At 48.3% G+C, this 21,229-nt stretch overlaps 1 protein-coding gene across 2 annotated transcripts in view; it reads right to left on the bottom strand.

The window, feature by feature from the left end:
* Window positions 1–1,011: 1,011 nt before the first annotated feature.
* Window positions 1,012–21,229, bottom strand: part of LOC309346872 (kazrin-like) — a 212,993-nt gene continuing 192,775 nt past the window's right edge. The window contains exons 3-8 of one of the 2 annotated variants that reach the window (XM_081871167.1): window positions 16,445–16,581; window positions 13,788–13,958; window positions 11,227–11,416; window positions 8,542–8,672; window positions 4,859–4,909; window positions 1,012–2,658 (exon numbers count right to left, since the gene is read on the bottom strand). In XM_081871167.1, the coding sequence (XP_081727293.1) occupies window positions 2,491–2,658; window positions 4,859–4,909; window positions 8,542–8,672; window positions 11,227–11,416; window positions 13,788–13,958; window positions 16,445–16,581 (848 nt within the window). In that variant the 3' untranslated portion in view covers window positions 1,012–2,490. The remainder of the gene's footprint in view (window positions 2,659–4,858; window positions 4,910–8,541; window positions 8,673–11,226; window positions 11,417–13,787; window positions 13,959–16,444; window positions 16,582–21,229) is intronic. The other variant, XM_081871168.1, reaches the window with a different exon arrangement.

Below are 21,229 nucleotides of genomic sequence, written 5' to 3'. Positions count from 1 at the left end.
CGGCCCTCCAGATGTTTCGGACTACAATTCCCACCAACCCTGACCACTGGTCCTGTTAGCTAGGGATCGTGGGAGTTGTAGTCCCCAAACATCTGGAGGGCCACAGGTTGGGGATACCTGCTATTTAATCACAGTCCGTTTTAGAAAACAAAAGATACAGCATAGTTCTACTTAGAAGTGAGCCCCACTGAGTTCAACAGGAATTATTCCCAGGAACAAGATGGCAGCCTTAACTCTCTCTCTTTTCCCCTCTCCACTTAAGAGTTGTTGGCTGAAATCCCTGCAATGGGGTGAGTTCCCGTTGCTTGGTCCCTGCTCCTGCCAACCTAGCAGTTCGAAAGCACGTCAAAGTGCAAGTAGATAAATAGGTACCGCTCCGGCGGGAAGGTAAATGGTGCTTCCGTGTGCTGCTCTGGTTCGCCAGAAGTGGCTTAGTGATGCTGGCCACATGACCCGGAAGCTGTACGCCGGCTCCCTTGGCCAATAAAGCGAGATGAGCGCCGCAACCCCAGCGTCAGCCATGACTGGACCTAATGGTCAGGGGTCCTGGTCCCTTTACCTTTACCACCTCTTTGCTTTCACTGGAAGGCAGCAATGTCTGCAATGAGTGACTGGATAGCACCTCCTCTTCCTGGTTTCCCTGATATCTTCACAACTAAATGGACTAGAAACGTACATTTTTAAAACTAACACTGCACATTTAGGAGGTGGCAGGGTCTGATTTTCAGCCAGAGCTCAGCTCCAGCACCTCTCAGGTAGGCGCCATTGCCATTCAAAGAGAAGAAGAAGAGGAGTTTGGATTTGATATCCTGCTTTATCACTACCCTAGGGAGTCTCAAAGCGGCTAACATTCTCCTTTCCCTTCCTCCCCCATAACAAACACTCTGTGAGGTGAGTGGGGCTGAGAGACTTCAGAGAAGTGTGACAAGCCCAAGGTCACCCAGCAGCTGCATGTGGAGGAGCGGGGAAGCGAACCCGGTTCACCAGATTACGAGTCCACAACTCTTAACCACTACACCACACTGAAAAAGGGAGAATTTCATGGTGAGCTCCGGCATCTCTTTTTCTAGAAAAATAGCACTGGGACGCGTCCTCCAGTATTCTGAAAGTGGGGCTGGTCCTCACAGCCTCTCTTCCTATAGGTACAGCCCTGGTTTCACCACCTCAAGAGGGACATATTTATAATAGGAGGCAACCTATTGCCGACAGGGACTCCTTGCCCCACGGTGAGATTTCTCTGGCGATATGATTGTGCAAGAGCAGGGATGGGCAACTTCTCCAGTCTTAGGGAACTCCATATGGCAGCACAGAAATTCCCTTTACCGTAGGGATGGCATTCAGTATAACACCTACTCAAAGCAGACCATGGAAATTAATGGACATGACTCTGTTAGGTCCCTTAATCTCAACGGGTCTCCTCTGAGTAGGGATACAACCCCTTGGCTTAAATTCAGTAGGAGGTCTCAAAAGTGATCAAAGCAGAGGGGACGCCATCCACATATCCAACCATTACAAGAATGGGAGGTGGTATCCAGGCTGGACCAGAACCCTGGTGGGAGGGGTTTGGGATTCAATTCATCACCCCACCTGCTTGCTGTGGACCCAATCCAAATCAGTGTCTGGCATCTCCTACCTGCATTGGAGCAGGACTGCAAGGAGAGCAAAAAGCTATTCCACACCAAGGTCTCAATCCAGACTGGGGGCCCCACACCTGCTGTTTGGATTTTGGGGGAAAAGGCTTTCATGCAACAGAGTGGTCTTCTTCTCCAGTCTAGCCCAACAAGCTTGACTTGGTGGCTGGATCTCTTGCCCATAAGACAAGGCTGTTGCCCATCCCTGCCGCAAACACACTTCTGAACTGTTGGCTCACCATGAGATAGCGCGTCCGCCCCACGAGAACAAGACACACCATTTCTCCCTTTCGGCAGCCATCTTGGCAAAAACACACGAGACGCAGACATCATCTCAGGGGGGGGGATGCAATAAAAAAGGGGGGAAGGGGGAGAGAACAGCTTTTTGGGGGACAGGAGACATTTACAAGCACACAGTGCACAATATTCCTCGTCGTCGTTGTTATTTACAGATACACAGCAGTCCTTCAAGTTTTTCAAGTTTCGTAAAAAAAAGGGGGAGGGGGGACGAAGAGGAAAAAGAAGAGTAAAAAAGAAATGCGGGGAAAGCAGGGTCGGAGGAGGCGGGGGGGGGGGGCCAGGGAGAAACAAAACAAATAAAAAAGAAAGCACACCCCAGAACAGAACCAGGGAAGGTCACACAACACGACTGGCATCGCTCCATAGACAACAGTTAATGGGGGGCAGGGCAGGGGGTTCACACAGGGGATCGCTGGGGGTTTATGTACAGCGGGTTACATTAGAGGCCACGGGCTCACGATCCGCTGGGTTCGGTTAGAGGCTTTTTTTTTTTGCTTGCGCACACAGACACTCCCACACACGCACGCACACCAGAAGCGGGAGCGGGAGAGGCAGGCCGTCACCAGTCGGCGTCCTCCTCGATATAGTAATCAGGGGCGGTACCATCGAAGAGCCCGGGGTCGAGCGATTTCCGTTGCTTGCCTCTGGCAAAGACGCGGGAGATGGATCCGAAGCCCATTTTCTCTTTCTTCTTTTTCCGTTTTTGGTCTTCGAGGTCCTCTAGAGACTGGGGAGGAAGGAGACGGCAGGTTTTTTCATGGAAAGCACAGAACGCGTCACAGAATCGTAGCGCTGAAAGGGACAGCCAAGGGTCATCTAGTCCAACCCCCTTGCAATGCAAGAACCCTTGCTAACGAATCTCTGGCAGAGGACCATCCAACCTCTGCTGGAAAACTTCCAATGAAGGAGAGGCTACCATCTCCTGAAAGAGATCGTTTAAGTGTTGAACAGCTCTGTTGGAAAGTTCTTCCTAATGTTTAGCTGGAATCGCCTTTCTTGTAATTGGAATCTATTGGTTTGGGTCGCACCCTCCGGGGCAGCAGAAAACAAGCTTGCGTCCTCTTTCATGTGGCAGCCCTTCAGATGTTTGAAGATGGCTATTGTACCTCCTTTTTAAATCAGAACCAGTGAAGGCAATGAAGGTCCTGTGTGAGTGTCTGGAGGCGGTTGGAGGATGGATGGCGGCTAACAGATTGAGGTTGAATCCTGACATGACAGAAGTGCTGTTTTGGGGGGACTTGAGGCGGGCAGGTGTGGAGGATTCCCTGGTCCTGAATGGGGTAACTGTGCTCCTGAAGGACCAGGTGCGCAGCCTGGGAGTCATTTTGGACTCACAGCTGTCCATGGAGGCACAGGTCAAATCTGTGTCCAGGGCAGCTGTTGACCAGCTCCATCTGGTACACAGGCTGAGACCCTATCTGTCCGCAGACTGTCTCGCCAGAGTGGTGCATGCTCTGGTTATCTCCCACTTGGACTACTGCAATGCGCTCTATGTGGGGCTACCTTTGAAGGTGACCCGGAAACTACAACTAATCCAGAATGCGGCAGCTAGACTGGTGACTGGGAGTGGCCACCGAGACCATATAACACCAGTCTTGAAAGACCTATATTGGCTCCCAGTACGTTTCCGAGCACAATTCAAAGTGTTGGTGCTGGCCTTTAAAGCCCTAAATGGCCTCGGTCCAGTATATCTGAAGGAGCGTCTCCAACCCCATCATTCTACCCGGACACTGAGGTCCAGCACTGAGGGCCTTCTGGTTGTTCCCTCACTGTGAGAAGCCAAGTTACAGGGAACCAGGCAGAGGGCCTTCTCGGTAGTGGCACCCTCCCTGTGGAACGCCCTCCCACCAGATGTCAAAGAGAACAACAACTACGAGACTTTTAGAAGACATCTGAAGGCAGCCCTGTTTAGGGAAGCTTTTAATATTTGATGGATTGCTGTATTTTAATATTTTGTTGGAAGCCGCCCAGAGTGGCTGGGGAAGCCCAGCCAGATGGGCGAGGTATAAATTAAAAATTATTATTATTATTATTATTATTATTATTATTATTATTATTATCAGACAGGTGATAAGCAAAAAAATGGGGGTGCACTTCTGAAGTGGGGCCAGTCAGAGATGGGCAACTCTGTTTATTTGGGTTTCTTATTTTCCCCCTCTTACATTTGCTTCTCCACATTTCTAAGTTGCTTAGTGAATCCCCCCCCCCAAAGTATCCTAATGAAAATTCATCGCAAGTTTAATGAGAATTTTTCTTGATACACACATTTACTTAATGCACACACTTTGTTGCAATAAAAAAAATCCTTTTAAAAATGCTATTTTCAGCACTATATGCATTTTCATGCACATTTCACCCTGGCAAATGCATTTATGTACTCACTACTTGGCTGAAGAGCTGCTAAGAAATATGAATTTCTAAGGATGGCCTTGCTTTGGTCCATACATTGTTTCAGGAACTACAAATTATGCAAGTTTGACTCTAAGTGAGACGAGAACTGATTTCCTCTACTACCCCTGACACTGGTGGATAGGTGACAAGGAAAGGAGCTTCAGTCTAGAACCTTCCCAACACACCTTGAGGTTGACAGTAGCAGATACATTGTTCAGTATATTTACGGATCGGACCCTCTACAAATTAAGAAGATTGATGCACCTGGGTTCCCTGTAAACAATGTGGGTTGTATCCAACATTATAGTAGACCTGATGAAATCACTGGACACAGCTTTATTAATGGACATTTCCTCATTAATTTCAATGGGTCTACTCTGAGTAGGACTTACTTGGGTGGCTTAAGCCCCCTAACAATCTGACTGCTCTCAGTTTAATGCCCTTGGATCTCCTTCCACCCTTACAGCACATCCTGGAAAAGTCCCTTTCAACAGGTTTAAAACATGTCTGGCCACAGAGGATGACCTGGTTCTTACCTGGACAATTGGGTTGTGCAAGTTTTTCTGTACTGGTCCAGGACTATCTCCCTGCCGGAAGAAAGAGAAATGTCAGCTTGGTACAGAGCAGAACAATATAGCCTGGAGCCTGGGCATGCTCAGTGCTCATTGCCCATTGCCGAAGCACGCCTGGCACCTTCCCCCAATGGACTGGCTGGATGCAGAGGACTGGTGGAGAAGAGGTAGCAGACTGGGAGAAGGTGGTGTCGGAACAGGGTTTACTGAGCAGGGAACAGGGTTTAGTGAGCAGGAAGAACAGTTTAGAAGCAGAAGCAGAGGCTGGAGAGGAGAGGAGACAAGAGACAGAGATGAAGAAGGCTGCTGAAGAAGCCAGGGGGTCTCCACCTCCTGCTGCGACCAGCTCTCCTCCCTGCTGGTTGCCCAGAACGCGCAGAGGTATGAAGAGGGTGGAGCAGAGACAGAGAAGGTGACTTGGGCAGGAAATTTAGGGAGTTGTGGGAGGGTGGGGTCCTCCAGTCCTTGCAACTGCCTCACTGAGGCAAGACCTACTGGAAGAGTTGCTGTGCTCACTAGGACTCATCTGCTTTTGTTTCTTTGAATAAGGAGTTAACTTCATTGACACCTTGTGAGTTACTGCTGACCGGCTCCCTCCTTGACATTCGAGATACGTTGTGCTTTGCTGTGAAAAGCCCACTGGCTGGCTGAGGAATAAAAATGATGATGGGATGGCAGTGGTTGGTTCTCAAGGGACTTCCACAATCCTTTCAACACAGGCTTCTTCTCTGGGGTCAGATCGGCTTATTCTGTACCTTCACGGAGAATGGGCAAATGAGGCACTGCCCCACTAACTTCAGTCCATCTCTGGCCAGCCCTCACTTGCCTGTTTTCTTAAAAAGGTAAAGGGACCCCTGACCATTAGGTCCTGTCGTGGCCGACTCTGGGGTTGCAGCGCTCATCTCGCTTTATTGGCCGAGGGAGCTGGCGTACAGCTTCTGGGTCATGTGGCCAGCATGACTAAGCCGCTTCTGGTGAACCAGAGCAGCGCACAGAAACACCGTTTACCTTCCCGCCAGAGTGGTACCTATTTATCTACTTGCACTGGTGTGCTTTTGAAATGCTAGGTTGGCAGGAGCAGGGACCGAACAACGGGAGCTCAACCCGTCACGGGGATTCGAACCGCCGGCCTTCTGATCGGCAAGCCCTAGGCTCTGTGGTTTAACGCAAGAGCAATCTAGTGGGGCAATGACGCACGTCTGCCTCCACCTCTTTACTCTCAATGTTGCTTTGTAGAAGATGGGGACAAAATTAGAAATAGCTGGCTCAGCCTCTTATTGGCTCCACCTGTTGTTGGGTTTCCTGCCCCACCAGTCCCAGGGAGAGCCAGACACCACTACCATCACCTTGACATCTCCAGGTGGTTCCTGGAGATCTAAATTCCTCTGAGAACTCATTCGGGAAGGGTAAGAAAGTCTAGTGGGGCAGATGGTAGTAAGCAGATGGTTCATGTCAAAATATTGTCATTCCGTTAAAACACACACAGCCAGCCAGAGCTAATAGGACGTTCTAGAATTAGCTGGCTCTGTCTGTCTTTGGCTCTGGCACCTAGTGTGAGTCTCCCTGTCCCATTCCCAAAGGGGACCAAACACCTTTGTGTACCTCTGGTCCCTGAAAGCTGGAATGCGGTCAAATGGAAAACAAAAGCACAAATGAGATTCAGTGTCAGGGCACAATTAGATGGCAGGCAGAAGATCCACAGGGGAAGACCCATCAATGGGTTCAGGGGAGGGCAACAAAGGCAGTCATATAAACTATATTCCAGATCCTTAATAGCAATTTTTCATTAGATGGTGGGTTCATCATTTCCCCCTTGATAACTACTTGGCAATCTGATCAACAGGTCAATAAATGTTGTAATTCGACTGATTTCTTATTCGAATCAAAAATTAAAAAAGGAGTGGAAATGTTTTGATGAATATATGGCAAAATATTGCTCAAAAATATATGCTAATATGCCTAGATTAAAATGTGAAGTACTGGATGGAAGAAAAATTAGTAAGGAAAGATAATAAGAATATATAGATGATTTGAGAAGGTTGTAGAATGCAAAGATTATTGTAAATTGTATAATGTGGAGGAAATCGAGTGGGGGCGGAGGGAAGTGGGAGGAAGGAGAAAAGAATAATATGATGGACTGAGGAACAGAAATGTAAATGTATGGGGGGATGGGGAGAAAATGGTGTTGGCTTTGGTACATCTGTATTGTTAAGTAATATGTGAAAACCAATAAAAAAAGGAAAAAAAGTTGTAATGACCTCCCTACCATCTGGAGATGTTATGGGCTGTGTCCAATTAAGTCCTACTCAGAGTAAACCCACTGAAATAAATTGGCCTAAGTGAGTTACACCCATCATTTTCAACGAGTCTGCGCTGAGTAGGACTAACCCTGGAGTCAATATGTCCTTCACTTTTGACTGTGATCTGCAACATTCAACAACGACGTTACCTTGTATGTTTTCATCAGCAGGGAAAATGACAACTTCTGTGAGTGGATGGAGAGACATCTTGGGGCAATGGGATAGGGCACGGGGTGGGGACCCTAAGTGAACATTGGGTGGAATCCTTACCAAAAGGGTGCCACGCTTTTATCTCTTTTGGGAGGAGCCATTTAAAATAAGTAAATAAAAACACTCTGTCTTTCGATGAACTTAGACCCCTGAGGAAGTTTACAACAAAAAGTTTTACAACCAACATTGGCACGACAATTCCTTCCAAAAACCAAAATGAGGTGGTTGTGTGTTTACAGGGGTGTAAGAGAAAAGGGCTCACCCCAAACATAAGGCGGTGGTTTTCTATACGCTCAGAGAATTCCTTAGGTAAGTTTTATGTTCAAAAAAGAAAATGAAACGTAAAGGAACCTTGAAAAGGCCTGACCTGAACCTGTAAACTTCTGGGACATATGAAATGTTGAGGTGGGAAGGGAAGAAAGAGGATTTAACTGGTCTGCTAAACCTTCAAACAGGGAGGTGTGGGAGGGCTATAGTCAAGAGGGTTGCATGCCGGGGACATGAACTCACTCCTGAAATGCAAAGGGTTGTTTCAGGAGGGAGGAAGGACGAAAGAGGATGCATTTCCCACCCTCCAAAATCTGCTCCCTCCCCGACAGCCAGCCCCCAAACTTGAGCACAGCAAAGGAAAATGTTAGATATGCTCTCCCTCAACCCTGACCCATATAACTGGTAACTCCTTGTTCCAAGGAGACTGGACAGCCCTGAACAGGAGCATTTGTCTTATGGGAAAGGGATATACTTCAATATTTCATTGCAGGTTGCATTTCCCCTTATTAATTTATTTATTGTATGCACCAAAATACAAAGGAAGTTTCTGAGTGAGACCAAAGACACATCTAGTCCAGCATTTTGCTCTCACAGTGACCAATCAGAGGCCCCAAAGGGAAATCTGCATGAAGGATCTGAGTGCAATGGCAACTTTCCCCCACATAGGATCCTCAAGAACTGGAATTCAGGGCCATACAGTCTCTGACGGTGGAGGGAGAACATAGCCAACATGAAAAAGCAGCAGCAGCAGCAGCAGCAGCAGCAAAGCATCCGACCACAGGAGCCGGCTCAGGCGCAAGCGAACAAGGCAAGCAAGTGTGTTAGAACAGTGTTAGGAACATCCAATGACCTGCAGAGGCGCCTTACATTGCAGAGGGAGTGCGTTCGGTGCCGCGGGGAGTTGATGTCGCTCGGCGTGGACGACCGGTCGCCTTCTGCTGCCGACGCATCAGAGATGATGGAAGGCTGTCGAGAATGACACGGGCTCACGCGGACCGCTGAAAGGCAAGCATCAGAGAGGGGCAGGTGAGTCTCCGCCGTACTTGCTGTGGGCGGAAGCTTCCTTGGGGCTCAAGGAAGCTCGAGGCACTGAATTGGCTCTCTGGGATCACCTGCCTTCCAGGACTGGGGTTTTCTGCGCAGGTGAAATGATCAAGCAGGCTTAGCATTTCAGGACCTTGGATAGCTCCAACTTGGTTGCAGGGATGTGGGACCTGTGGCTTTGTGAATGTTGGGAGTTTGACTTCCGTCAGCCGCTACCAGCCTGGCTAATGGTCAGGGTTTGCATTCCAGCAACCTCTGGAAGGGCAGATGTGGGGCATCTGGCCTACCATTTGACAGGTGTCCCCAGTGGCACAGGCAGCAGGGAATCCAACCTAATAAACTGAACGATGGTGAGAGCACTAGAGGGACCCTTACTGGAAACCACAAGGCCCATTTCCTGACTCCCCCCAATCTTAGCCAAATGATTCCCTGCCCAGTAATGATGGAGTCTGCCAATAAAGGGCCTTGAGGTCTCTCTGCCCTTCTAGTATTTGAAATGTTTGTCTTGATTTGAGTCTAGGGGATGGTCTACACTATACTTCTCTAGGGTTCTCTCCCATCCCTACCTCGAGATGCCAGGGATTGAACATGGAATCTTTTGTATGCAAAACAAATACCCTACTCCTGAGCTGTGCTTTATACAGTGGGTGGACTTTTGCATGGCGATCTTTAAAGGGGGCGCCTATACAGTGCTGCAGTTATGTAATATTTGACTCTGGACTTAATGGTCACACGCCCCTCCCCTCTCTTGCTCGGATGATAGTATGTCTTATTTCATTGCTTTCCAAATGTGATGTCAGGATGCTGTTAGTGGCTCCTGGCTGGTTGCCCAGGAAGGTATAAAGACATGGAAAAGTTTCTTACGGTCCTTTTTTATTTCAGTCTTTATAGAGAGAGGCCACAGAACATGGGTAGGCAAACTATGGCCTGGGGGCTGGATCTGGCCCAGTCGCCTTCTAAATCCAGCTCGCACACGGTCCAGGAATCAGCATGTTTTTACATGAGTAGAATGTTTTTATTTAAAATGCACCTCTGGGTTATTTTTGGGCATAGGAATTCATTCATTTTCTTTTTAAAAAAATATAGTCCAGCCCCCCACAAGGTCTGAGGGACAGTGGACTGGCCCCCTGCTGAAAAAGTTTGCTGACCTCTGCTATAGAACCCAGCCTCTTGGATAATAGTATTGTCCTGAGTGAATCTCCACCCCTCCGTCTCTCCCACTTCCTCATTCATCATCATCACCTCCTTGAAGGGTGCTGCTAAGTGCCCTCTGTCTTCAAGCTCTTTGCTCTCCTACTTTTAGAAGATGGTGGGTCTGGAATGCTTTCTAATGACAGCATGCCAGTCAGCTGTCATTCCACTTCTGTCTCTTCCTCCTCCTTTCCCATTATTTCCCAACTTTCCCCCTTATCTGCCTCTGAGCTGTAACCTCCTCGCAAACCCCTGTTGCAAATCTATCATACTGTCTCCCTCTTCCTCCTCTCTGGAAGGGTCAGGATGGGGAGGCGGTCTCCACCATTCCACCTCCTCCTCTGCCTAGTCCCTGACATGTTACTAGCCAACCTTGCTGGGGGCCCTCCTGCACATTCTGCTGAGTGGGGCCCTGGTCACCTCCGCCAAAGTCCTTCCCGGATGGCACCACCAGTCCTATGGGCGTGCTGTGTAAAATTCAACCAGATGGGCGCAGGAGGTCACGCCCCTGCTGGACCCAGCTTCAGATCCCTGCTCTGCTGCAAAGCTCATTGGGTGAAGTGGGGTTTAGCCTCTCTCCTTCTCCCTGCCACACCTATGCCTACCTCACAGGGCTGCTGTAATGAGAAAGTGTGGAAGAGAGTACAGCAGAGGTTATATTTTCTGAGAATCCTCAGGAAAAATAATCTCTCAAAGGACCTGTTGATTGCATTTTACCATTGTACTGCTGAGAGTGTATTAACTTATGGTCTCTGTGTGTGGTTTGGGAGCTGCACGGCCAGGGAAAAAACAATGCTGTCTAAGGTTGTAAAGACTGCGGAGAGAATAATTGGGTGCACTCTTCCCACCTTGGATCAATCTATGCTTCCAGGTGCCATAAGTAAGCTGCAGAGATAGCGCAGGATAGTGCGCACCCTGGAAATGATCTCTTTCAGCTTCTGCCTTCTGGAAGAAGGTACAGGATTATAAAGACTAGGACTAGCCGCCTGAGAAACAGTTTCTATCCAAATGTGATTTTGGTTTTAAATGCAGTGTAAGGTAGTCTCTGTGTGAGTATATTGCATTCAATTATGGAGTATCAGAGTTTTTAGGGGCTAACCAGGCTGGGATAGTTGGGATAGCAGGCTTGTTGGTTTTTGAATGTCTGATGTAATTTTTTTCAATTTTGTTGTTCTGTATGGGACAATGACAATAAAGATTATCGTATCATATCATATTGTATCGTATCGCCTGTGCCACCTTTGAGAAGAGAACCGGGAAGGGGAGCGGTGGTGGTGGTGAAGTGGGTCACAGGTAGAAACAGGGGAGCAAACTCACCTTGACGGTCTACCGTGTGCTGGGGGTGGGCATGGTACAGCGTCTGCTGGCTCTGTCGGATGGCAGCCGTCAGCGGGAGGTCGGCCTGCATCACCCATTCCTGATTTCCATTGAGCACCGTCTCCCCGGGCATGGCTAAAGAATGCCGCTTGGGTACATCCTTGGTCAGCGTTGCTAAGGACTGTTTTGCCTGAGAGAAGCAGCAGGAGACACACAGGGTTGCCGTCAGTGCTTAGCCCCAATTCAGGGGTAAACCCATTGCAGTCCGCGGGAAGTGAGCCAGCAGTAAATCACAGGAAGTAAGTTGAGTTAACTCTTTGTTAGCATAAACAGGATAAGCACAGGCGTGTCAGGCCTAATGAGCACAGCAGCTCATATTTGGCATATTTTGTCCCCGCAAAGCAGTTGCTGAGACTGAAGGGCTCCACCTTCCCACAGCTGCCTAAGTCCTCTCCTCTTTAGGGATTTTCCTAAGCAATCTGAGATGGTGCCTGCATGAAGCTAACTTCTCCACTGTCCTCTTCCTCTCTCTCCTGGTTCTGGGAGACCAGCAGGAGGGGGAGACACCAGTGACTCTTCACTAGCCTGATACATCTCTGCTTCCTGCCTCCCTCACCTGCTTCAGCTTCAGCTTCCGTTCCTGGACTTCTCTCTGCTACAAACTCTCCCTGCTCACCAAGCCCTGTTACCTCTTCAGCTTCTGACACCTCCATTTCCCAGTCTTCTCTCACTGCCCACCACCAATCCCCTGGCTCTGAGCTTCTTTCCTTGGGGGTTCCCCAGCTGGTTCCTCCCACCATTCTGTGTCCAACAAGTCCCTGACACTAACCTAGGTGTTTCATTCATTTCAGTGGGGCTTCTCAGAGCACAGCTGAGGGTGCCTTCAGGTGGGGGCAATACTGCGTTAGTTTTCCCGACTGTGATTCTAGTGCTTCTGTTCTGTTTTCTAATATTCCTTTTGCACTGCGGTACCAGTTGTGTTATGAAACTGTGGCTGTTGAACCGATATACCGGCACGTTGTGCTACATTTCATTCACACCAGTGGGTGTGGTGTGACACAACAACAAATGTCATTGGACATTGTTGCTTCTCCCTCACTCTTTCTGTCCGCCTTGCTCCAATTCCTCCATGAAAATGGCAGGAAAAAACTGTATATGCTTCCATCACTTATTCCTGTGATTTTCTGGGTTAAGGGAACTGTAAATGGATTATTTCTGGAATTAAATAACACAGGAATGAATGCTAAGCATGCGCCACGTTCCATTAGTTTTCCGAAAGTGGCTTTTATGCCATGTAAAAGCTGTAATATAATGCATAAATTAACAGGGAAACATCGGGGAAATGGAATAAACCACTGTGTGAATGCAGAGTGGGCTCATCGACACTTACTGTTCCTCTGCTCTTTCCAGGCATGGTCAACACTTTAAAGCTCCATGTCCAAGCAACCTTTTTTCTCTCTCTTCTCCAGAGCTTTCTCTGTGAAATCTCATTCTTTAAAGCTCAATCAGAGCAAACAACAGCTCCCGGAAAACTTGAATTGACATATGCTCTAAGTGAGCGCTAAAGAGCAGGTTTTCACAGGGAAAGCTCAAGGGCAAGCGATGATTATATGCTCAGACATTGAGCTTTTAAGCACAGACCTGGAAAGAGTGGGATAAAAACTAAGTGTGGATAAGCCCTTAGTTGGAGGTCTCCAACACATAAACCCTTCCCTCCCAATGGACTTCTCTTGTGTCTGGGGTGCCGGTTACTGTTTGCACAAAATATTACTGGGCACCACCCCCAAACCATCAGTATTTGTAGGGCGGTGATGTGTGCTCAAGCACAGAATGGAACTTTAAGGCTTGCACAATTAAAGTGGACTGAAGTGCTCTGTCACCCGTGCACAAGAAAGCCACTTTAAAAAAAGAAATGGTTAGAAAATGCATTGGAAAGTGCAGAGGGAATGTATGTAACAGGAAAACATTCAAACACTGTGTAAGCCAGGCTTCCTCAACCTTGGCCCTCCAAATGTTTTGAGACTACAATTCCCATCACCCCTGACCACTGGTCCTGCTAGCTAGGGATCATGGGAGTTGTAGGCCAAAAACATCTGGAGGGCCGAGGCTGAGGAAGCCTGGCGTAAGGGAATCGGGATGAGTACAAGATGAATGCTCAGTGTTGTATAACTGCCCTGTAAACAAATCAGAATGGAAGGTCAACGAAGACAGGGCAGATGGCTCCTACAGAGTACCAAGAGTGCTCCAGACTGAGCACTCACCCTGATTTGCTGGCACAAAGTTTATGCAGAGGGTAATAATAATTTATAATAATTTATTATTTATACCCAACCATCTGGCTGGGTTTCCCCAGATGGTAGATGGATCTGTGTCGTCTCCTGACGAAAACTGCCAACATGGTGGATGCCGAGTGTGACAAATAGCTAGTGTGTGCTTTCTCACATGGAGTATGGGAGCTGGGAAGGGTGACAACGTTGTCTAGCTGGGAACAAGAAATGGGGAGTTTGGGGGAAAAGCCCTCTGGAGAGACCTTGAAGGCCTGCGGGCGCAGGGACACTCACCATGGCTAGCTCAGCTTCCAGTTCCTTCATTCGGTTGTCTTTCAGGTCTAGCTGCGACCGAAGAGCACTGGCGTGGTCCGTGGCGTCTTTGGCTTGCCGGCGTAACTCCCACTTCTCCCGCTCCAGCAGATCTTTCTCTTTCGCAAGAGCTTTGACCGCATCTTCGCTTTCCTGCGGTTGGGGCGAGAGTCAGAATACGAACGCGAAGCAGGGAGGCTGGGTGGCTGTTAAGCTGCTTTCCTACCCTCCTCCCATCTCTGATCTCCTCCCCATCCTTATCAACCTCTTGGGGGGGGGAGGGAAGTCAGCAGGCACATTCGACATGTTGATGAATGGCTGTGGGAGGGGGTGTGGCAAGCGGCAGCCACATCAACAAGGACAAAAAAGAGGCGGGGCCACAAAAAATACAGGCATGACACCCAGCAGCTGCCCCATGGATGAGAAAAAAAAGTACAGTGGTACCTCGGGTTAAGAACTTAATTCGTTCCGGAGGTCCGTTCTTAACCTGAAACTGTTCTTAACCTGAAGCACCACTTTAGCTAATGGGGCCTCCCGCTGCCGCTGCGCGATTTCTGTTCTCACCCTGAAGCAAAGTTCTTAACCCGAGGTCTTATTTCTGGCATCTGTAAACCTGAAGCGTCTGTAATCCGAGGTACCACTGTACATCTATTGTGCTCAATTACAGAGATAAGCTCTTGTAGCCTCTCCAGAATGGGTGTGAAGGTGAATGTCCAATCCTGGCATCTAATGAAATGTGGGCATGTTTTAAGAGGGAGCATTCAATGTAGAAGAGGCTGAGCCAGGAAGAGCAACCAGTCTCTCATAAATTGTGGATTTTTGAGGGGATATTTATTCCATTCTCCATTTTCTGGTGCCACAGGAGGTTCTGGTAGGCAGACTTCTGCCTGGTTGCCACATTGGAGACCCCTGCCATAACACCAGCAACTGCGATTAGTAATTACAGTTAGTAATTAGCATTAGTATAAGTATTAGTACTCACACATTGTAAAATGTTTCTCCCACCCCTCCCTTCTCCCTGTGCCCCTTCCCCTTCTCTACTGAATTTATGATGAGCTTTTAATTTAAAAGTTGCTAATAAAAATAAAAGTACGTAATGAAAATAAAAATGTTTAATATGTTACAGATGATTTATTACTTTGAGTTATTTCTTTATACTGTATTTGCACAAAATTGCCATTTTGAACTGCTTTCGTTGGCTGTTTCCCAAGGTACTAAACGCAGGGACAAGGGAAGGCAAAGAGGGCAGGAAGATAAAGGAGGGACTGGTGGGTGGTTAAGAAAAGGTGAAGAAAGGACTTTTCTTTGTGTGATAGTTTCCCTGTAAAGTGGGCGGGGGGGGGGGAAGTGGTGGTTTAAAACAATGGCAGAAGTCTGAGTAAAGCAGGGGTGGTAGGACACTGAGAAGAAAATTGCAGTTTTAAACAATGGCAGAGGTTTGAATAAAACAGGGATGGATATTCCTAAAGTTTTAAGGAAGAGAAACAGCAAAGATAGTTACGACACAAAAATGAGCACTCAATATCTTTCTCCAACTCCTTTTTCGCTATACTCAAACCATGTTTTAAATTGCCACTTCCCCCTCAGTATCTCACCACCTGTTTTACTCAAACTTCGGATGTTGATTAAATACATTTTCTCCCCTCAAACCTTATTTTAAATTGCCACTTTCCCCTCAGTGTCTTTCCATCTCTCAAACTTCTGCCATTGATTGAAACCACCACTTTCCTCCCCTCTCAGTGTTTCTCCACCCCTGCGTTGCTCAAACTTCTGCTGTTGTTTAAAACAGCCACTTCTCCCCCTTTCAGTCTCCCTCCTTTCTCGCTGTATTCTTGCTCTTCCATTCTTGCTCTTCCATTCCTCAGCTGCCTCATATGAGAGAGCTAAAGGATGTGGAAACCTCAAATATCCCTGCAGCTGGAGTGTGTGAAGATATCCCCACCGCTCCTTTCTTCCCTTCCCAAATTCTTTGTAAAAAGCAAGCCCCAGCACTGGGCAAAGGATGCACCTGTGGCTGGTTGGTGGGCAGAGGTGGGCTCAGCTTGCCAGGGACATTCTTGATGTGTCTCCCCTCCCACATCTAGGCCCAGTATGAGGTGAAGGAGATGCCACTGGCCAGCAGTGGTAGCTGCCACCTGAGCATGCGGTATAATCCCAATACTCCTTCTTTCCCTTTCCAACTCACCCTGCCCAAAGTAAGCCCCTGTACGGGACAAAAGAGGTTCAATGCCTGGAACTTCTGCCTAAAACCCTGGAGAGGTGCTGCCAGTTAGGGTAGACAACGCTGAGCTAATGGACCAATGGTGTGGCTGAGAATATGGCAGCCACCTGTGAAAGACAGGTGAACAAGCCAAAGAGCTAAAAATAAGATAGAACATCCAGTGACTTCAATTGCACTGGCTGCTTATCTGATTCTGGGCTCAGTTCAAAGGACTGGTTATTATCACTCTTTATTGCCCTAAAACAGGAGTGGAAAACTTCAGGCCCATCAGCCGAATGTTGGTCTCCAGGCCATTCTATCTGGCCCTTGGGACTTTCCTCAGACCATCGATGGGCCCATTCTACACAAGCATCCTTTTCCACGGCCAACACTCTGGCCAATGTCAAATCTCCCCCACCACCCAGGCATCCATCCTTACTTTTCTGTGCTGCTCGTAGTTCCTGATGAAGTCCCGTAGCTGCTCTTCCCGGCTTTCCAGGGTGGCGTAGAGCTGCTGCATCTGACTCACCAGGTCGGTCTTCTCCCCCTTCAAACGCTTCCGATCAGCTTTCATGGCTGGAAGAGACAGGTGGGTGGTTTTGAGAACTACCAGGCGGGAGATATGGGAAGAACTCACAGGACTATAGAATTGGAGAGGTGGAAGGGACCACAAAGATCATCCAGACCAACCTCCTGCAATGCAGGAATCACAGCTAAAGCATCTCTGATAGATGGGCATCCAACCTCTGCTTGAAAATGCCCAAGGAAGGAGAGTCCAACACCTTCCACTGCTGAACAGTTCTTACCACCAGAAAGTTCCTCCTCCTCCTCCTCCTCCTCCTCCTCCTCCTCTTCTTCTATTTATTTCTAGCCTGCTTTGCCCCCCCCACCCAAATTTGGACATCCTAATGTTTAGTTGCAATCGCCTCAGGTTGTTTTGTCATTGTTGTTTAAAAACAACAACTGCAAAGCATGTTTGCAATTTGCAATCACAGGTTTGAAAGGCACCCCAGAGATAAATACATCACTCACACTTACGTTTTGATTGAAGAAGGAGAGGGGTTGTATCCAAATAAGTTCTACTTGGAGAAAACCCGCTAAAATTAATGCACCCAAGTTTGTCCTTTCCATTAACTCCAGTAGGCTTACTCTGATACAACCCAATATCCCTGGAATATGATCAATCAATCAATCAATCTTTATTACGGTCCAGAGACCCAACAAATCATTACAAATCAATATACAATTCATACAGCCTACCTCCAGGTTAAACAAACATTTTGTTTAGAATACAGGGCTCATTTGTTCTTGCAACCACCAATAAAAGCTTTGCCACTGCTAACGTTCTAGCATTTGTCCAGTCTTCCAGTAGGAACCTGACATAGTGAGCCTCTGATTTTCCCGGGAAAGGTACCAGCAAGGGTAGTATCAGTTCAGCCCTGGCCTGCTCATATTTTGCACAATGCAACAAAATATGTTTTATGGAATCGATGTCTTGAGCACACGAGCAAAGTCTGTCCTGGTAGGGAACTCCTCTCAACCTGCCATCCAAAACTGCAGAGGGAAAGACATTTAGTCTGGCTTTGGTGAAAAGCCTTCGGTAGTTTGGTACTGTCAGGTTTTTAATGTAAGATGTTAACTTAAAGACATACCCATATTGAACTCCTACTGCCAGCGGACTACAGACTGTGTGTGATCGAGATTGCAAGAATATAAAGCAGCCAGTCGTAACAGCCGCCTCCCCTGCCATCCCACCTACAAGTTTGCCACTGTTCAATCTCGCTGAACGGAAATAAATAGCTCGAAACCACAAATGCACATGAGTGATTGAGCAACGCACTGCCTCGGACCCCTGATGTGAGTGTACACATCGATGTGACATCCTGTGCGATGTTCCACCCATGCACGTGCAACCTTGTGTGCACGAAAACGCGGACCTGAGGCAGTCGTACTCGCTGGGGACTCCAAGTTGACTTCTGCACGGTGTCTTACTGTGAAAGCAACGCGTCTTTAAAACACTGAATGAAAAGGAACCTCTGTGCAATAGACCTGTATAATCCCATTAAGATCGCTTTGGGGTGGGGAGTTCTGGGTAGTGTGTTTGGTTTTTTAAAAAAGAATCAACACACATGAGTGAATGGGGGAAGCTGCAGGAATAAAAGATTAAAAGAGTCAGAGGAAGAGCCAGGGAAAGGCGGTAGTTTGGCATGCAAAAGGTTTGGCATGCAAAAGGTCCCCAATAGCATCTCTGGGTAGGGCTGAGAGAGAACCCCTGAGCCTCAAACCCTGGAGAGATGCTGCCAGAGTGTGTCTTCCTGTGGACTGAGAATTCAGCTTGATTTGCTCACACAGCAGTCAGACTATGCCTGGCTCTCATTGAGCATTTCTCCTGACTGTCTATGAGACAGTTACACCACAATGAGCATTCATCTTGCACTCATTCCCTTGCAGGGTGTTTGCACAACTTCCCGCTAATCCTTCACTTGCTATACTTTTCAGTGCATTCCTGGGTGCATTTCCAAACTTCATAAAGCCCGTTTGTTTTTTGTTTAGAAATAGTAGATTTGTTGTGCTTTGACTCACTTTTAATTGTGCAGACCTAAAGTTCCCGTGGGACGTGGGTGGCACTGTGGGTTAAACCACAGAGCCTAGGGCTTGCTGATCAGAAGGTCGGCGGTTCGAATCCCCGCGACGGGGTGAGCTCCCGTTGCTTGGTCCCTGCTCCTGCCAACCTAGCAGTTCGAAAGCACGTCAAAGTACAAGTAGATAAATAGGTACCGGTAAATGGCGTTTCCGTGCACTGCTCTGGTTCACCAGAAGCAGCTTAGTCATGTTGGCTAACATGACCCGGAAGCTGTACGCCAGCTCCCTTGGCCAATAAAGCGAGATGAGTGCTGCAACCCCAGAGTCGTCCGCGACTGGACCCAATGGTCAGGGGTCCTTTACCTTTAGCTTTTAAAGTTCCTGTGTAGAGTCAGTGGTCTGACTCAGTATAAGGGAACTTCCTATTCAAATCAGCTCTTCAATCAGAAACATAAGGACTAGAATCTTATTTTATTTTTAATGGAAGGGCTACAGCTCAAGAACAGAGCACCTGCGCTGCCTGTGTAAGGTCCAAGGTTCAATGCCTGGCATCTCCAGGTAGGGTTGGGACAGACCCCTGCCCCATCATCCCTGACCACTGGTCCTGCTAGCTAGGGATGATGGGAGTTGTAGTCCAAAACCAGCTGGAGACCCAAGTTTGGGAAACCCTGGTGTAGACAATAGTGAGCTAAGTGGACCAGTGGTCTGTCTTGTATCTTATGCAACGGAAAGCTGTTCTGATATGTGTGACGCTGCCTCTCTGGAATTAATCCAAGGCAGTCTTCTTATTAAACCAGAATTCAGGAGGAGAGCCATGCGGGGTAGAGCAATGAAGAGAGGAATAAAGGAACAGAGGGAGAGAGAAAAATGCTCTTATCTTTTGCCATAAGTCTGGGAACAGTTTAAGGGGCATTGCTGTCTGGGGGCCCCCCACCCCAATTTTCCTTTGCAAGGACTCCTTGCCTCCACTTACTGTTTGAGCTCTGAGTGTTGCAGATGCCTGAAAACAGCAGTCTGTCCTCCTCTTTCCCCCCCTTCCCATAATTATATGCCTTCTAGAGTTCCCTCCACACAGAACAGCTTAAAAGGACGGTTTCGTGATGAGTCAAGCTTGGCCTTTGAACCCGGCCGCTGTTTCAAAGTGCCTGGGCACTGCGTTGTTTTGTCCGAGGGTCACCTGAGATTACGCAGAGCGCAAGGCAAAGGATGTCAAGGACATCGTTTCCCCACCCCTCCTCTAAAGCAGTGTGAGCCGGGTGTGCGCAAGCTAAAGTTGGAAGTGAGTAGATCGGGAGCTATTGTTGAGTTAGGAGAAGGGCAGGAAAGAAGGAAAAAAAGTGGACCAATTTCAACTGCGATAATTTCCCCCTTGGCATGCTGGAAGTTGGGCCTGCCCAAGGAAATCGATCAGCTGTAGAATGATAGCTTTAGATGGGGTATAAAAAGATTGGATAAATGCATGGGGGTATCTATTTGCTATTTATTTATTGTCTTTCTTCCAGGGAGCTGGGGGCAGTGGTGAAGGAGGTGGTCGTAACACCTCAACCCTTGCCGCCCACAGCATCAGAGTGACCCCCCTGCACCGGAGCCAAGCAGGGCTGCGCTGCGCCACCTGTTTGCCCGGCCGGCCGGCTGATGATGCACTTGGCGGGGGCCCCTATGCAGGCATCCCAGCCCAGTGCGCCTCCCCATGGGCATTGTTTCCTCTGATGCATTGGAGAGAAGCACCGGGCTGCCCAGTGCTGGGCTTTGAACCCCCTCAAAAATCCACACCCGCGTCTTAGCCCCTCTGGCACGCCCCAATGATACGCTCCGGCAGCCCTGCTTCTTGGAACTTAACGTTGTTTGTTCTTACTGTCCCAGAAAGCACCAGTCAATTCCTTCTGGTGCCAGGCCCCTGCGTCAGTGTTCAGGAAATACTAAAACAAAACAAAGCAACCCTCCTATCTTAAGCCAAGTCTCTTCCCCTAAGCAGCGCCCATTACTGGCAAACCTCGCCTTTGAGGACCATCTCCAAAGCATTCAGCTGCTTTGAATTCAAACCACGGAGCTGCTACCTGACATTATATTATTTATGAGCACTAAGAAGGAGGGAGAACGTCTCCCCAAGCTGCTTTGGAAGACATTTGTCCCATGCAATTTATGGGTTGGGTACAGGAATGCAGGAAGCTGACTTAAGCCAAGTCAGGACATTAGTCCCATTTAGCTGTTTGGTCCACGCCGATTGCCCCAGATACAATCCCCGGCATCTTCAGGTAGGAATGGGAGGAAGCCCAGTTCTAAACCTTGGAAACTTGCTGCCAGCCAGTGTAGACAGTACTGAGCTAGATGGACCAGTTGTTGGATTCAGTATACAGCAGTATACATGTTCCTAGTGGTAGGGAGGTTGGCAGGTGAGTGAAGTGAGGCTGAGAGACTTCAGAGAAGTGTGACTGGCCCAAGGTCACCCAGCAGCTACATGTGGAGGAGTGGAGACGCGAACCCGGTTCCCCAGATTACGAGCCTACCGCTCTTAACCACTACACCATACTGGCTCTCACTACACCACACTGGCTCCTCAGGAGGAGGAGACGGCGGCGGAAAAGCCAGTAGGACGGACCAAGACTTAATGACACTCCTACCCCTGGTTTTCCAGCATTTC

The sequence above is a fragment of the Podarcis erhardii genome, assembly GCF_964252035.2.
Source record: "Podarcis erhardii genome assembly, chromosome: 7".
NCBI lineage: Eukaryota > Metazoa > Chordata > Lepidosauria > Squamata > Lacertidae > Podarcis > Podarcis erhardii.
Note: the sequence above shows the minus strand (reverse complement) of the source record. Positions and strands in the feature narration are given on the sequence as shown.